Raw genomic sequence first — 14,130 nt, 5'->3', positions numbered from 1 at the left:
GATGAATGAAGGACAAGTGGATGTTGGCAGATGATCCATAAATAATCCGGCATATGCATTCTAAGGAGAAGAAGTATTTGTTAGTTGATTTATTTAAATGATTTCCATCAAGCTTTTTGACTATAAGATCCTCAAGATAGCTAAGAAAACAAATGACAAAAAAGCAAAAGGTAAAAAGTTAGGTTGAAGTGCTTGCAAGCTTATAACATTTGTAATAAAATGTATTATCACACACAAACTTTCTACTTTTCACAATTCACGTTAAAATCAAATGTGATTCTGAGATCAACAAATAGTTGATTGAAACTGAATCCAAATTCCCCACCATAAAACAAAGTTCTCAAATCCCAACTATATTATAGATAATAGAGATTTATCCTTCCCACATATCTGACCTCTTATACATGAGCACATCTTTCATATAATAAGGCATATGGGTTTACTACAGCCTCTGTATTATTATTCCAATACAAAATAAACTCAATTTCTCTGAGAATGTATTATCTTATTTGCCTCCCTTCCCTGGCTCTGATTACATTTGTTCTTTTTACATGTACTGTATACTTGTTCCCAAGTTTTCATTATCCAAACTGCTAATTTCTGACTTTTTCTGAACTTGACATATAGTCATCATACCGTGTAGTCATCTGGGCAGCTGTTGCCAGTTGTCCTTTGGGGACACCACTTCTTTAAGATAATCAGACAGACTAGAGGAACTCTTGCTCATTTATAACCAATAATTTATCTTATTTCTGTTAATATTTGATACCAATATAATTTGATTCTGAGTCTCTGTCATCTCAATGCAGGGTGGGAGGTGGAATAATCACTGGGGCATTTTACCTGTATGTTGGTTAATAAAGTTTCTACAGATGACAATCCATCTGCAAAAAGAAAAGGTGCACGGAAACCAGGAGGAACAGTCTGCCCAGCCAGTTGGATCTTCTCTAGGGTTGGTGCCATTATTGGGATGCCAATCTGGATCTCTTCTGTAAAGACACGACAGAGAAGGAACAGATTACAACTAATCAGCATCTTATTACTTGGGGAGCAACTGAGGCAACATCTTTAAAAATGACCTGGGTTAAATAATCGAGGGGATGCTCCCAAACTCGGAGGGGTAGCTCATGCCACAGAAGACAGAATTAGGATTTAAGATGACCTTAACAGACTCACAAAACTAACAAAATGAATTTCAACAGGGAGAAATGTTAGGCTGAATCACTGGTGGAAAGGGACAACTGCCCATCAACCAAAGTTGCTCTGGAGGGCAGAATCATCTTGGACTTTCTCAGGTGGGAATGGATCTCATTATTATCAAGGGCCACAGGAATGAGTTCTTCACCGATGGCACCTGGGTGGGCTACTCGGAGTCAATATTCACCTTACCATTGGCAATAGGCCCAAGAGCCTCACAGTCTCCGCCATGGCCCACTACCTGAGGAGCTCAGCCAATGCAGCATTTATCTGAGCTGGTATGGCAATGGGCACCATGTGTATTTTAATGAACTGAATGGAGTAAAATATTAGGAGTTATGGAAGAGTGGAGAGAGAGTTTGTGAACAGTGCTTACCTTGTTTATTTACGGTAGCTGCCATTTTGCTGTTAACATTGTTTTACAGATTATAAATATTTGTTGCATAATATGATATATAATATATTATGTAATATATCTGTGCTATGGTCCATGGGGTCACGAAGAGTCGGACATGACTAAACGACTAAACAACAACAACAATATATCTGTTATACACTATGACCTTTGCTGTAATTGTGATATTTAGATTGTTTTCTACATTGTAATTGTTTACTAATAATTTGCTAATTATTTTAGAAATTGCATAGAAATACAATAAATCAAATCAAAATCTAATCAAAGGAGGTCATCTTGCAGTTCCAGAAAGGAACAATTATAGAAAGGAAAGAAATGAGATAGCTTTTTTTTTTTTTGACCTGGGGACTTCTTTGTCTTAAATAAACGAAGCAACAAACAGAATGGAGTAATGAGAAGTAATTTGGTTCTAACAACAGGTATAATACTAACTATAATAGTGTAATGTTTAAAATACAGTCAAAACTGCTGGCCTTTACATAAAACAAAGATTGTGCACAATCTTCACTGTGTTGAGAGACATTTTTTGCTTTTCGTTGGTCATATTGTTTCACTCTTGCTGATTTAAAAAGGATTAAAAGAAATCTGATTTTTGCTCCATTGCCCTTTTTGATGGATGGATGAATTCAATGCTTAATTCTTTTTAATCCCCTTTGCGATACTCAGTGATCATGTAACAATGGAAATTTGGGGCTGTGTGTACTCTGTAACCACACTGTGCAAGTTCAGAAATTAGTAATGGGTGGACAGCTCTGTGTCCTGTATGAAGGTGCCATACAGCCATGTGAAGTCAGACCACTGATCCATGCATCCTCGTATTTATAGGATTGCTTTATTTCATATTTTAACTCTAGGTGTTATATGTTAATATATTAATAGGATCGCTCAGTATGCATTTTATTATGCATCTCTGTGTTTTAATGTTTGCGTAATTTGTTTTTATTCATGTAAACCACTTAGAAACCTATTTCGGCATTAAGTGCTATAATAATAATACTAATAATAAATTCTAGCAATGATTCTCCAGGATCTGAGGCAGGGTGCACAGATTTTAGGAGTGAAGTTTATAGAATCATAGAATTGTAGAGCTGGAAGGGATCCTGAGGGGTCATCTAGTCCAACCCCCTAAAATGGAGGAATCTCAGCTAAAGCAGCTATGAGAGATGACCATCCAAACTCTGCTTAAAAACCTTCAATGAAGAAGAGCCCACCACCTTCGATTGTCAAACAGCTCTTCTTGTCAGAAAGCTCCTCCTGATGTTAAGTCAGAAACTATTTTCTTGTAACTTCAAGGCATTGGGTCCTACCCTCTGGAGAAGGAAGAAACAAGCTGACCTTCTCCCTGTAAGTGTTGGCTACTCGTGTACACCAGGCATCCCCAAACTTTGGCCCTCCAGATGTTTAGGGCTACAATTCCCATCTTCCCTGACCACTGGTCCTGTTAGCTAGGGATCATGGGAATTGTAGGCCAAAACATCTGGAGGGCCGCAGTTTGGGGATGCCTGGTGTATATTCTTGCTTTGTAATTTCCCATTTCTTCCATTTCCTATGCATGACATTATTATTATTATTATTATTATTATTATTATTATTATTATTATTATTACTGTCATTATCGCTATCAATATTATTATCTGATTATTTCTCAGAGTTTCTAATAAGATTCTGTCTTCTCAGCAAATCAGTTCAGTTAATATTTTATGAGAAGGTATGATCAATCTTTCTGCTATTCTCTCCAACCCTATCCTCTGGTTACACACTTAAAACAAGTTATTCCCAAGTCAAAGACTACATACCATTTCTCATGCTCAAATATTTCATATGCAGGGTCAAGTCATTAAAATTAATTGTTTGTGCCCAAAACCACTCCTCTGTGAAGCAAGGTAAACTAAATGTATCTTGGAGAGGCGGAGGGAAAGACAGAGGGGGAGAGCAAGCGAGCGGGTGAGAGAGAGAGCGCAATGAATGAATTGTGGATAAACTGCTTAAAACAATCTAGAAACCTCAACTGCTTGGGAAGGGGGGGCATGGGAGGGTGGGGGAAAGTAATGCTATTAAAATGGCCAAAAGGAAAATTCATATTGACTGCAGAGACAGGGCACACCGTCTATGGTTAGTAATGTTGCTGTAGAGTAGATTGAAGTTTCAAAATGGCATTAGTCTTCTTTAAAGAGATAGACATGGCTAAATTAGGTGCTGCTGGCTGCAGTGAGGATCAAATGCAAAAAGAAATCATATTTCACCCGAGCTAGTCAACAGCAGGAAAATAAATAGAAATATAAGAGCTATGCAGGCAATGATTCATTTTGATAATCTGGCCCAAGAGAGACACAGGGAGACAGCATCCAGATCTAAGCTCCCCACCAAAAGACAAATAGGAGACGGAGGGTGGAGACTGGGATGACAGCCTAGCAGAGGTCACATCGATTTCTACCCGCGGTTTTCACACAGATGAGATAACCCTGCACTCCATTTGCCCCATTGTTCATATCCTACCTGTCCCACAAGCCATAAATTTCCAAGTCCCCGAAAAAAGGGGCAGTAAAGAAGAAGGATTCTACTTATGACTTCTTATGATTAAGTTTTTGTGCTAACCAAACATGGTTTGCCAACCAAGGTCACATTGCATGTTAAAGTCCGTAATAGCTAGGAAAAGACATGGGGAAGCATATTATGGTTTAGCGTCTATGGGTGGGAAAGGGAGAGGGGGGTGGGGAGAAAAGAACCCCTGTCAAACAATTCATCATTTTCTCCTCCTGATTGAAATCACACACTGCGAAGATGAATGATATAAGCATTAGAAATCTATTTCAATCTTGTAATAGATCTTCACATCTGAATGGTGCCCCCCCTTTAGGGCTACCTTCAACAGAAGCACATGGAGGGAGTAGAACCGTATTTGTTAATTTGTTAAAGACATAAAAATAAAAATCTTAATTGGCAAAGTGATGATGATCCCAACAGCAAGAATAAGTGTTGAATGTCCCTAAACAGGTCACTCTCTTTGTGGGTGGAATACAAAGGCTTTGATGTGTGTGTTTGAATTTTAACACCCACTATTCACAATGTATACATTGAAAGCTGCCACCCATGGGGTGGCAGAATAAACAGGAAATAAAACTAGGACCTAAGCAAGGGCACAAGCAACATAGCATTTATTGAGGCAAAGGGAAGACTGCTTTTATAGAGCTTGTTTGTCATACAAGCATGTGTAACTTTGAGATTTTTTTTTAAAAGTTTTAAATTTAATTTTTTTAAAAAAATTGTACACTCTTTACATCAGAGGATTTTACAACAAAAATAAACCATAATATAAACAAGAACATGACTTTGCTTTTCATTCATGTTAATCTCCTTCTTTTAACTCCTTGTTCTTAACCTCTTAAATCACATACTGTATATATCTTTAACAATTTCCCAAATGCTGCCCTATACCTCCCTCCCTCCCCCCCCGTTCCTTCCCTTCACCCATGTGCAATCATCTCTACCTAATATTGTTTCTCGTTGTGTTAACAAAAGTTTGTATTTGTTGTTCCATATATCGTCTTGTATCCTTGCACATTTTACCTATTGCATATTAAATTTAAGCTCCAAAACCAAATCTTTCCATGTATTCCTTTATGCACTCCCACTCTTTGTAAATTTTTTGGTTGGAATAGCCTCTAATTGTTGCCGTTAATTTTGCCATCTCAACAAATTCTCAGATTTTAGCTTGCCATTCCAATATTTCTGGTATTTTTTTCTGTTTTCCAATTTTTAACCAATAATAATCTAGCCGCTACTGTTGTGTAAAGGAAAACATTCCTTTTGTCCTTGGGGATGTAACTGGTTATTGCATGTGCAGCTTTGAGATTTGGGACACACACACACACACACACACACACACACACACACACACACACACTGGATGTTATCTTTGGCAGGGCTGTGCCCCAGTAGCCCTAGTGGAAGAGTTTCCACTGGATCTAATTCATCAAAACATTTCAATTCCAGTCAACAGCAAGTTGCTTCCTATCCATTTAAAGCAGTATCAAACCAACAGTCATGGCTTCCCCCAAAGAAACCTGGGAATTGCAGTTTGTTAAGTGTGCTGAGAATTGTTAGAAAACCCCTACTCCTCTCACAGAGCTACAATTTCCAGAGTGGTATAACCATCAATCCATCTTTCACTGGTACTCTGGAAATTGTAGCTCTGTGAGGGAAACAGTGGCTCTCTCCCTTAAGAAACTACAATTGCTGGGTTTCTTTGGGGGAAGCCATGTTAGTGCTTTAAATGGTTAGCACAGATGTGCCCTATGTCTAATTCATTAGTGCGCAACCTGTGGTGCTACAGGAGTTGCTGGAATACTATTCCCCATCATTCCTGCCCATTGGCCATGCTGGATAAGGCTAATGGGAGTCAAGTGTGCAACAACATTTGGAGTGCAAAAGGCTTTCCACCCTGGTGTAATTGTACCAAACTAAGTTCTTCTGTTTAACCTCTCACCCATCTTCTTCCCATCCCTCCCTTGCCTCCCATGCACTGGGACAGGAACATAGCCTTTTCTTATTACTCTGTAAAATGCCATTGACCATGATGGTTCAATACTACCATGACAAATGTCATCTTATTAACACTGTCACCACAAATGCGCACACACTTAATAAGATGGGTGAATCATTCAGATCAGATCCCAGCCTCACATCTGGGACTGGCATTGCTCTGGTGGTGTCAGTGGTGAGGGCTCACACAGCAGGCTCCGTTCACCCTCTACACTCTGCCCCCAACCTGCCCCGGGCACCAGCAACCATGCTACACCAATGCTCCTCCCCCCTCCATAGTTGAACATGATAGCTTTTCTAATATATAGATAGATATAGATATAGATATAATTGCATTGTAGAAATGTATCTCCCATTAGTAGTATTCAGTGGAGACTACTCCATTAGGGCTAAGGGGGAACTGTCCCACCCACCTCAGGCTGCCTTCAGCCAGCCCCCAGGTGTCTGCCTTCTAACTTACATTCAGTCAGAGGGAAGCACTGCCTATCAGCTTCCTCCTTCTTAGCCTCAGTAAAGAACTCAGAAAGAAGGAGGACTGGGAGAAAACTAAAATTAATTGATTCTGCCTGTCACTGGTTCTAGTTCCAACTACTGTTTGGACTCCATGCTTTTACGCTATCCGTCCCAATGGGCACCAGACACCACTGGTAGTATTGTAATAGAAGTTTTGATTTCTCTTTCCATAATGTCTGCTCTTAACTAATTTGGCCAATCTGCTTAAGCAGACTACTGACTACCTCCCTATGTGCCCGTGCTTTTGACTGATAACGACACAGACAAAAAGAGGGCTAGATTATCTTCCATTCTGGCCACTGCACAATCTGTTCCGGCAGACAAATAACTTCCTCCCAAGCAGAACTGAATGTATCATCATCATCATAATCTTATATAGTATCATCACCATCATTTTATATAGCACCATCAGTGTGCATGGCACTTTACAAGAGGTACAAGATGATAAGTTCATGCCCCATGGAACTTGCAACCTAAAATTCAACAAAGTGGAAAGAACAGAAAGAAGGGGAGGCAGGGTTAGGCAGGGAAGCTATATTAAGAACACGAGAAAACCCCTGCTGGATCAGGCCAAAGACCCACCTAATTCAGCATCCTATTAACACACTGCCTATTGGAAGCTGGCATGTAGGACCTGAGTGCTACAGTGCTCTCGCCACTGGTAATCCCCGTGAAACTGGTATCCAGAGGCTTGCTACTTCCGAGAGTGGAGGCAGAACATTGCTATCATGGCTAGTAACCACTGACAGCCTTATCGTCCATCAGTTTGTCTAACCCTCATTAAAGCCATCCACGTTGGTGGCTATCACTGCCTCTTTGGGGAGTTCATTCCACAACTTAACTATGTGCTGTGTGAACAATTATTTTTCTTTTTTCTTGTCTTTAATCTGCCAGCATGCAGCTTCATCGTATGGTCTTGAGTTCTAATATTATGAGAGACGAATTGTATTCTTTAATATAAACTTTGCTCCTGTGCCAGGAGAATAGGAAGCATGACAAACAATCAGGGAATTCCTGAGGTGGGAAGTGGGAGACACAAGCCACCTGGATGTGATCAAGACTGCAACTGAGCAAGTGCATCCCATGTGAACATCACACATCACAAGATGAGTGTAATGTTTGGAGCTGGCCTGAACAAATACTTCCCATTGAGGCCAGCTCCATTGGCTCATCTCAATGTGCACGTCAAAGAACTACCCTCTTTCACAGAAATTAGTGGAGATGTTCATTTGAGTGGATGCTGTGTGCACAATACTGATGCATGTCTACTTGGCCTTAGGTAAAACTTTGGCCTAAGGGCTAAGCTATGCTTCATATGGTCAAGGCCATCAATAGAAGTGCATCACTTGTGGGGCTGCCTGCCCTTATCAGGAATCAGGGCAGGAATATCACATTGGTCCAAACCACCTGTTGGCAGAACATGGCTCCTGGTGTCCCAAACCAGAAACATTTGTTTTGCTTGAATATTGTATAACTAGTGGAATTCAGCCCGTTTAAAAACGGGCGCTAGAACACTGCTGTCGTGCAGCGCCAGCATGGGACGGAGCTTCAGAGGTCTCCGAAGCCCCGTCTCATGCGGGAGGTGCGCGGCGAGGCGGTGGGGGGGAGAGAAGCACTTCTCCCGCCCCCCCGCCGCGCACCTCCCGCATGAGACGGGGCTTCGGAGACCTTCTACGAAACTCCGCCCCATGCCGGCGCTGCGTGCCGAGGCGGCGGGGGGGGAGGAGCGCTTCTCTCCCCCCCCCGCCGCCTCGCCGGGCACCTCCCGCATGAGACGGGGCTTCGGAGAAGGTCTCCGAAGCCCCGTCCCATGTCGGCGCTGCGTGGTGAGGCGGCGGGGGGGGGGGAGGAGCACTTCTCCCCCCCGCCGCCTCACAGCGCACCTCCCGCATGAGACGGGGCTTCGGAGAAGGTCTCCGAAGCCCCGTCCCATGTCGGTGCTGCGTGCCGAGGCGGCGGGGGGGGAGGAGCGCTTCTCCTCCCCCCGCCACCTCGCCGCACACGCCAAGCCAGTCCCTGAGCCGAAGTGCGGCGCGGCGGGTGCTTTTCGCAGTTTGCCTCCCCCTTCGCTCCGGGAAGGCAAACGGCGAAAAGCCCCCGCCGCGCCGCACTTCGGCTCAGGGACTGGCTTGGCGGCGGCGGGAAAAAGGGGAGGAATTCCTCCCCTTCTTCCCGCCGCCGCCAAGCCAAAGCCGGCTTCCCTCAGCGCCCGCTGCCGCTTCGGCTTCCTCGGGGAAGCAAGCAGGCGGGCTGTCTGCCTGCTTGTGTTCGCCGAGGAAGCGCCGTCCCATGCCGGCGGTGCGCGGCAAGGCTGCCGGGGTAGCGCTTCTTTCCCCCGCCGCCTCCAGCATGAGACTGGGCTTCGGAGCGGCGGTTGGCGGAGCGGCGGTTGGCTGTTGTCTCTCCGTCCAATCCCTGTGTCCCTGGGGCCCATGCGCAGTACCCCAGGGACACACGGGACAACTGGACGCAGGGACAACTTGGACATTATTATATAGGATTAACTGTAATCGGGGCTTGTGTTTGGAGAGGTGGGGTGGGTGGGGAGAGAGATTACCTAGAAACATAGAACTGTAGAGTTGAAAGGAACCCTGATCATCTAGTCCAGGCATCCCCAAACTGCGGCCCTCCAGATGTTTTGGCCTACAACTCTCATGATCCCTAGCTAAGAGAACCAGTGGTCAGGGACTACAATTCCTATCTTCCCCGACCACTGGTCCTGTTAGCTAGGGATCATGGGAGTTGTAGGCGAAAACATCTGGAGGGCCGCAGTTTGGGAATGCCTGAGCTAAACCATCTTCAAAGGCAGCCCCACATATACTACATTTAATACAAATTGCATTTACAATCCAACTTACAAGTTTACCAGAGCACAGACAACAGACAGCTGACAGTCGAGAGCACAGGGCTCTGGAACAATATACTTTTTTTGGAGGGTGCTGAAAGGGGAATGGAACAGGATAGTTTCTCACAAAAATGTGAAATGTTTGTGCCTGTACATTTTGCCTCATATCTCAAGTTAGAAAAATGCTAGGAACATACTCTTTACTTTTAATAAAATGAAAACTGAGAATCTGGAGATTATGGGTCATGTGGGGCAGAACTGCCCTCTTCCTTGCCCCCACCCGCTATGCTACTCAGAAGAGGGAGAGGGAATAGAGTAGATGGAATTAGCTGGGTGAGGGTATGCTTAGCCTTAGGAGATCACTAGCTTTGGTTGAATTCATTAGTTAGTTCAGTCCATAAACTGCCAAACAGCACCAGTGGCAGCTGAAGTCCAGTTCAGATCAATTGCAGACTACACCCAACCTAACCCACTTTATTATTTTCTATTTTAATTGTCAATAATAATAATAATAATAATAATAATAATAATAATAATAATTTATTTATACCCCACCCATCTGGCTGGGCTTCCCCAGCCACTCTGGGCAGCTTCCAACTGAATATTAAAAACAGTACAGCATCATTTTATGTTAAAATAATATTTTTTGTTGTTGCTCTTAAACATAGTTGGACCTGTCTTAATCCGCCCCTGCTCATTACAGTTATCAGATCTTGCTATCATGAGACTTACCTTAAAAAAAAAAAGTCTGATGGAAATCCGCATTCCACCCTGATTCCACCTCTGTGATTCCATGAAATTTCACATCCATTTTCAAGTCTTCAAGGACAAGGCTATCTACCTTCGATGACTTACTAGCGCTGCAACCTCCTCCCTCGTCCACTGCTTCTGCTTTCATTGCCTCTCTGCCAGGAGGTGAGTCGTTCTTTTCATCAGTGAGAAAGAGGGATGCCTCCTTCTAACCTGGCAGAAGTCAAGCCACCCCAAATTTACTGCTTTAACCTTGCAATTCAAGTGCCAAATTTAAAGTCCCGGCTGTTTTTCTTAATTACACCCTCTGAATGCGCAAAGGGGTCAAAATGAATGCAATTTGAGGAGTAGCTGATTAATCTGGTTGCTGAGTGTTAAATCAAACTTTGGGATCGTTTTAACGGTATGATTTATATTTCCTGGTGCCGTGGTGCCTTCCACCTCCTCCAGTGGTCCAATTTGTGATAAGGTGCTTAAGGAACATTTCTAGGGCATCCCAGAAGCATTGCAAAAAGCATCAAATGAAAAAGACAGCTAACTTGTAGATTACCTTATTTGCCAGTTAAGCTTAGTTGCACCGCCATCTATTATTGAAAGCCATAGGTATGCACAACATTGTTTTTTTTACAGACAAACAGGAAAGCAAATATCTGCCCCAAGATACTTACAATCTAAAATTCTATAAAAAAGGGAATGATGAGAGGAAGAAGAGGAAAGAAAACAGGATGAAGAGGTGATTTTTAAAGTTGCACATACTTGGTTCTGCCCATCAGGAGTATAGTAGGGCAAAGTGACTTGTCTGACTTGTCCTCTCTCACACTAGCTATTCGTTTATTTCAATTTTGTTAAAAACCCATAAGCTACACATGTGTCTGCCCCTTAGTTACAGTACAATATGAGGGCTCAAGGGTTGTGCTAAAGACTTCACGGGAAAGGTGGGTTTTGAAGAAGGGGTTTTAAGGAAACATGAGACAACAAACGGGTGTTGCAGGATGCATGTCCAGGCATAAGAGGCAGGAAGGGAAAAAACAATGGTATCATTTGAAGTGTTTGTCTATTCATTCAAATCAATAGGTTCTTTTCTGTACAGGTATCAACTGCAACTTTCAACCTACTGGTTGTGAGGATTTTGTTCAATCTGTATTTCAAGCACAGCTGATCTGCAGTTCTTAGCCTAATACATAGATTAGAATGCAGTTATATTTTGTTTTTCGCACTTCTGCCTATGCTGCAATAGAGTTCTCTGCTAAAAAAAAAGGACAATAAAACTGCACTTTTAGGATAAAATGTGTGGAGAAAAAATGTGTAAATTTAGTATAAAGTCCACACCAATATGTGTGTTTTAGATGGGGATGGGAGAGAAATTTGATGCAGCTCACATTTAAAGATGAACTTATCTAATTTGCATTTTCCTAAACAATTGGCCAACTGAAAGCACAGGCTCACTTCAGAATTTAAAGCTCTGTGACAGATTCTTTCATCCTTAATATTAGAATACAATGCATGTAAAACATGTGTATTTTGTAAATAATAATGTAAATCTTTGTGTGTATGTTTGTTCTCTTTAGTTTCAGATTGACTGATTGATGCAGAAACAGGACAGAATGGCCTTATCAATGAACACAGGCAAAACTGACATGGTCTGGGAATAGAGTGGTGCATCCGTGTGTGTGTGTGTGTGTGTGTGTGTGCGCGCACACACACACACACACACACACTGTTTTACAGAGCTATTCTTATCAAAGGTGTTTTAAACAAACAGTCACTTAGAAAATATCAGTACAATAGCACAAAGATTACCCTGCAACGCAGAATTATGCCAGTATACTTGTTAACAATGATACCTAGGTAATTTATACAGTCGTGACATTTACCTGCATGAAGCTCCCATTAATAACACTGAAGATTATACTTATTTATAACTGGGTACATGTTTAAAATATACTTTGGTGCCATAAGTTCCTGTCAACAGTTTTGTGTGTGTGTGTGTGTGTTCAAAAAACTAATTTGGACTTAAATCTTCATGGTGAGAGGGAACAGCTAACCTACTCAGAGGCAAGAAATATATGGCAAACATGGATAAGAATTTGGGGAGAAACACAGTTAATTTGGTTGGTAAGGAGCTCGGATCAGCAAAGCCACAGAAACAACCAAGTCAAAACATTCAGTCTTTAGGGACGATGGAACTATTTAAAAAACTTAAAATAATCATGCAGTACGTGGACTGAAAGCTGATATAAATACCATAAAACCCACTGAAAAGCATTTCTGGGCAACAGCTCTTCTACACACACACACACCCTAATCCACCATCAATTATAACACCTCCAAGTAATCCAGAATTTACTAATAAGAGAATTACAAGAGGGACTGACAGTTGCTGTTGTCCCTGCTGTAAAGGAAAAACCAACAGCCCACCAGCAAACCTGTAGCCCCCAATGACAACCTACATAGATGAGCCACAAATAAACAACAGGTGCACCTGTAGAAAAGAATCTCCAGATTATTTCTCCAGGAAATGGTGCTGCCTGTCAGAGTAGATAGTACTGTGGGCAGGGTTGGGGGTAGCAACTGCTATGGGGCACATTCCCCCAGAGATAATCTCTCAGAGGCTACGTACTAGAAGTGGCATCAGGTCACCCTCTGGGTCTCCATGTCTCTGTCACCCCCTTTCCCCACCTTCCACTTTCTGCCACTTCCCCCCCCTCTGCTATTTTCTCACTGCCTTTCCCTAATGTCAACCTCTTTCCCCTTCTCCTTCTCCTGCTCAACCACCCATTCTCCCTCTTCGTTTCTCTGTCTCATCCATCCCCTTTTCTCTTTCCTCCCATTTTTTTGCCCCTTCCCCACCCCTTAAAATAAGGGCGGGCGGTTTAGTCTTGCAGGTTGCCCATCTATACAATATGAGTACAGAAGGACAAACTGACCTAAGTCAGATTCCTATGTGCCTATAAGCTTCGCAAACCTATTTATATGAAACTTCTCCCTTTCCAATACCCAAACTTCCCATGAAGTCTCTCCCCCCCACACACACATTAAATAACATTTTTGTTTGTTTGTTTCTCACTATCATGGGTAGGTGAAACTTGCCAATGCGGAGTGGGGTGGGGTGGGGGAGAGAATTCTAAAGAATCTTGAGTTTCCTTGGCAGATTCAGCCTTTCCATATTAATGTTGAGATGATTTTTCCCCCCTAGCTATTTTGTTGCAAATATTTATGACTCCATATGGAACAACAGATGTTCAAGGAAATGCATGGCAGAGAAGACTTCATTTTCAGCAATTATCCTTCTACTTGTTGTCACACTGTAGGTGGTTTTAGAGCATCTCTCTAAAAAAATATTAAAAAATAAAAATAAATCCACTCACTCACACACTGTAAGGACATCAGCAGAGATCATTATGCTATCCTCCCCCTCCCTTCCTAAATACATTAGGTTTTTTGGGGGGGGGGAGTGCCATTAATTTCACTTAATCCTAAGTGTGGGGCAGGTTGATACAGTGCCAATTTTGCAGGGGGACCAATGTCTAACTCTACTCCCTCACCTTGCTGAAGTTCCTTATCTGATCTTAGAATCACAGAGTTGAAAGGGGCCTTAAAGTTCTTCTAGCCCAACCCTCTGCCAATATAAGAAATATTTTTGGGATTCCTAGCTTGTCGGACTATGCATCCTATTTAGATAAAACAAGCACCACTACATCCACCATGTTCTGTCAATTCCACCAGATTTTGTTGCACCCAGTATAGAATATGCTCTCCATTCTTGGCATATGTGTTTTACCCTATGGCACTTTGACCTCTTTGACTTGCTATCATGTGCTCCAGCACTTACAGTTTAGTTCCTTTAATCTACCCTCAAGAGCAACGG

The 14,130-nt window shown here is 42.5% G+C and overlaps 1 protein-coding gene across 5 annotated transcripts in view; it reads right to left on the bottom strand.

Annotated features, from left to right (window-relative positions):
* DACH2 (dachshund family transcription factor 2) overlaps window positions 1-14,130 on the bottom strand; it is a 302,374-nt gene that overhangs the window by 15,365 nt on the left and 272,879 nt on the right. For all 5 annotated transcript variants that reach the window (XM_035113841.2, XM_060270328.1, XM_035113842.2 and 2 more), the window contains one exon: window positions 844-989. In XM_035113841.2, the coding sequence (XP_034969732.1) occupies window positions 844-989 (146 nt within the window). The remainder of the gene's footprint in view (window positions 1-843; window positions 990-14,130) is intronic.

This window comes from Zootoca vivipara, chromosome Z, assembly GCF_963506605.1.
Source record: "Zootoca vivipara chromosome Z, rZooViv1.1, whole genome shotgun sequence".
Lineage (NCBI taxonomy): Eukaryota > Metazoa > Chordata > Lepidosauria > Squamata > Lacertidae > Zootoca > Zootoca vivipara.
Note: the sequence above shows the minus strand (reverse complement) of the source record. Positions and strands in the feature narration are given on the sequence as shown.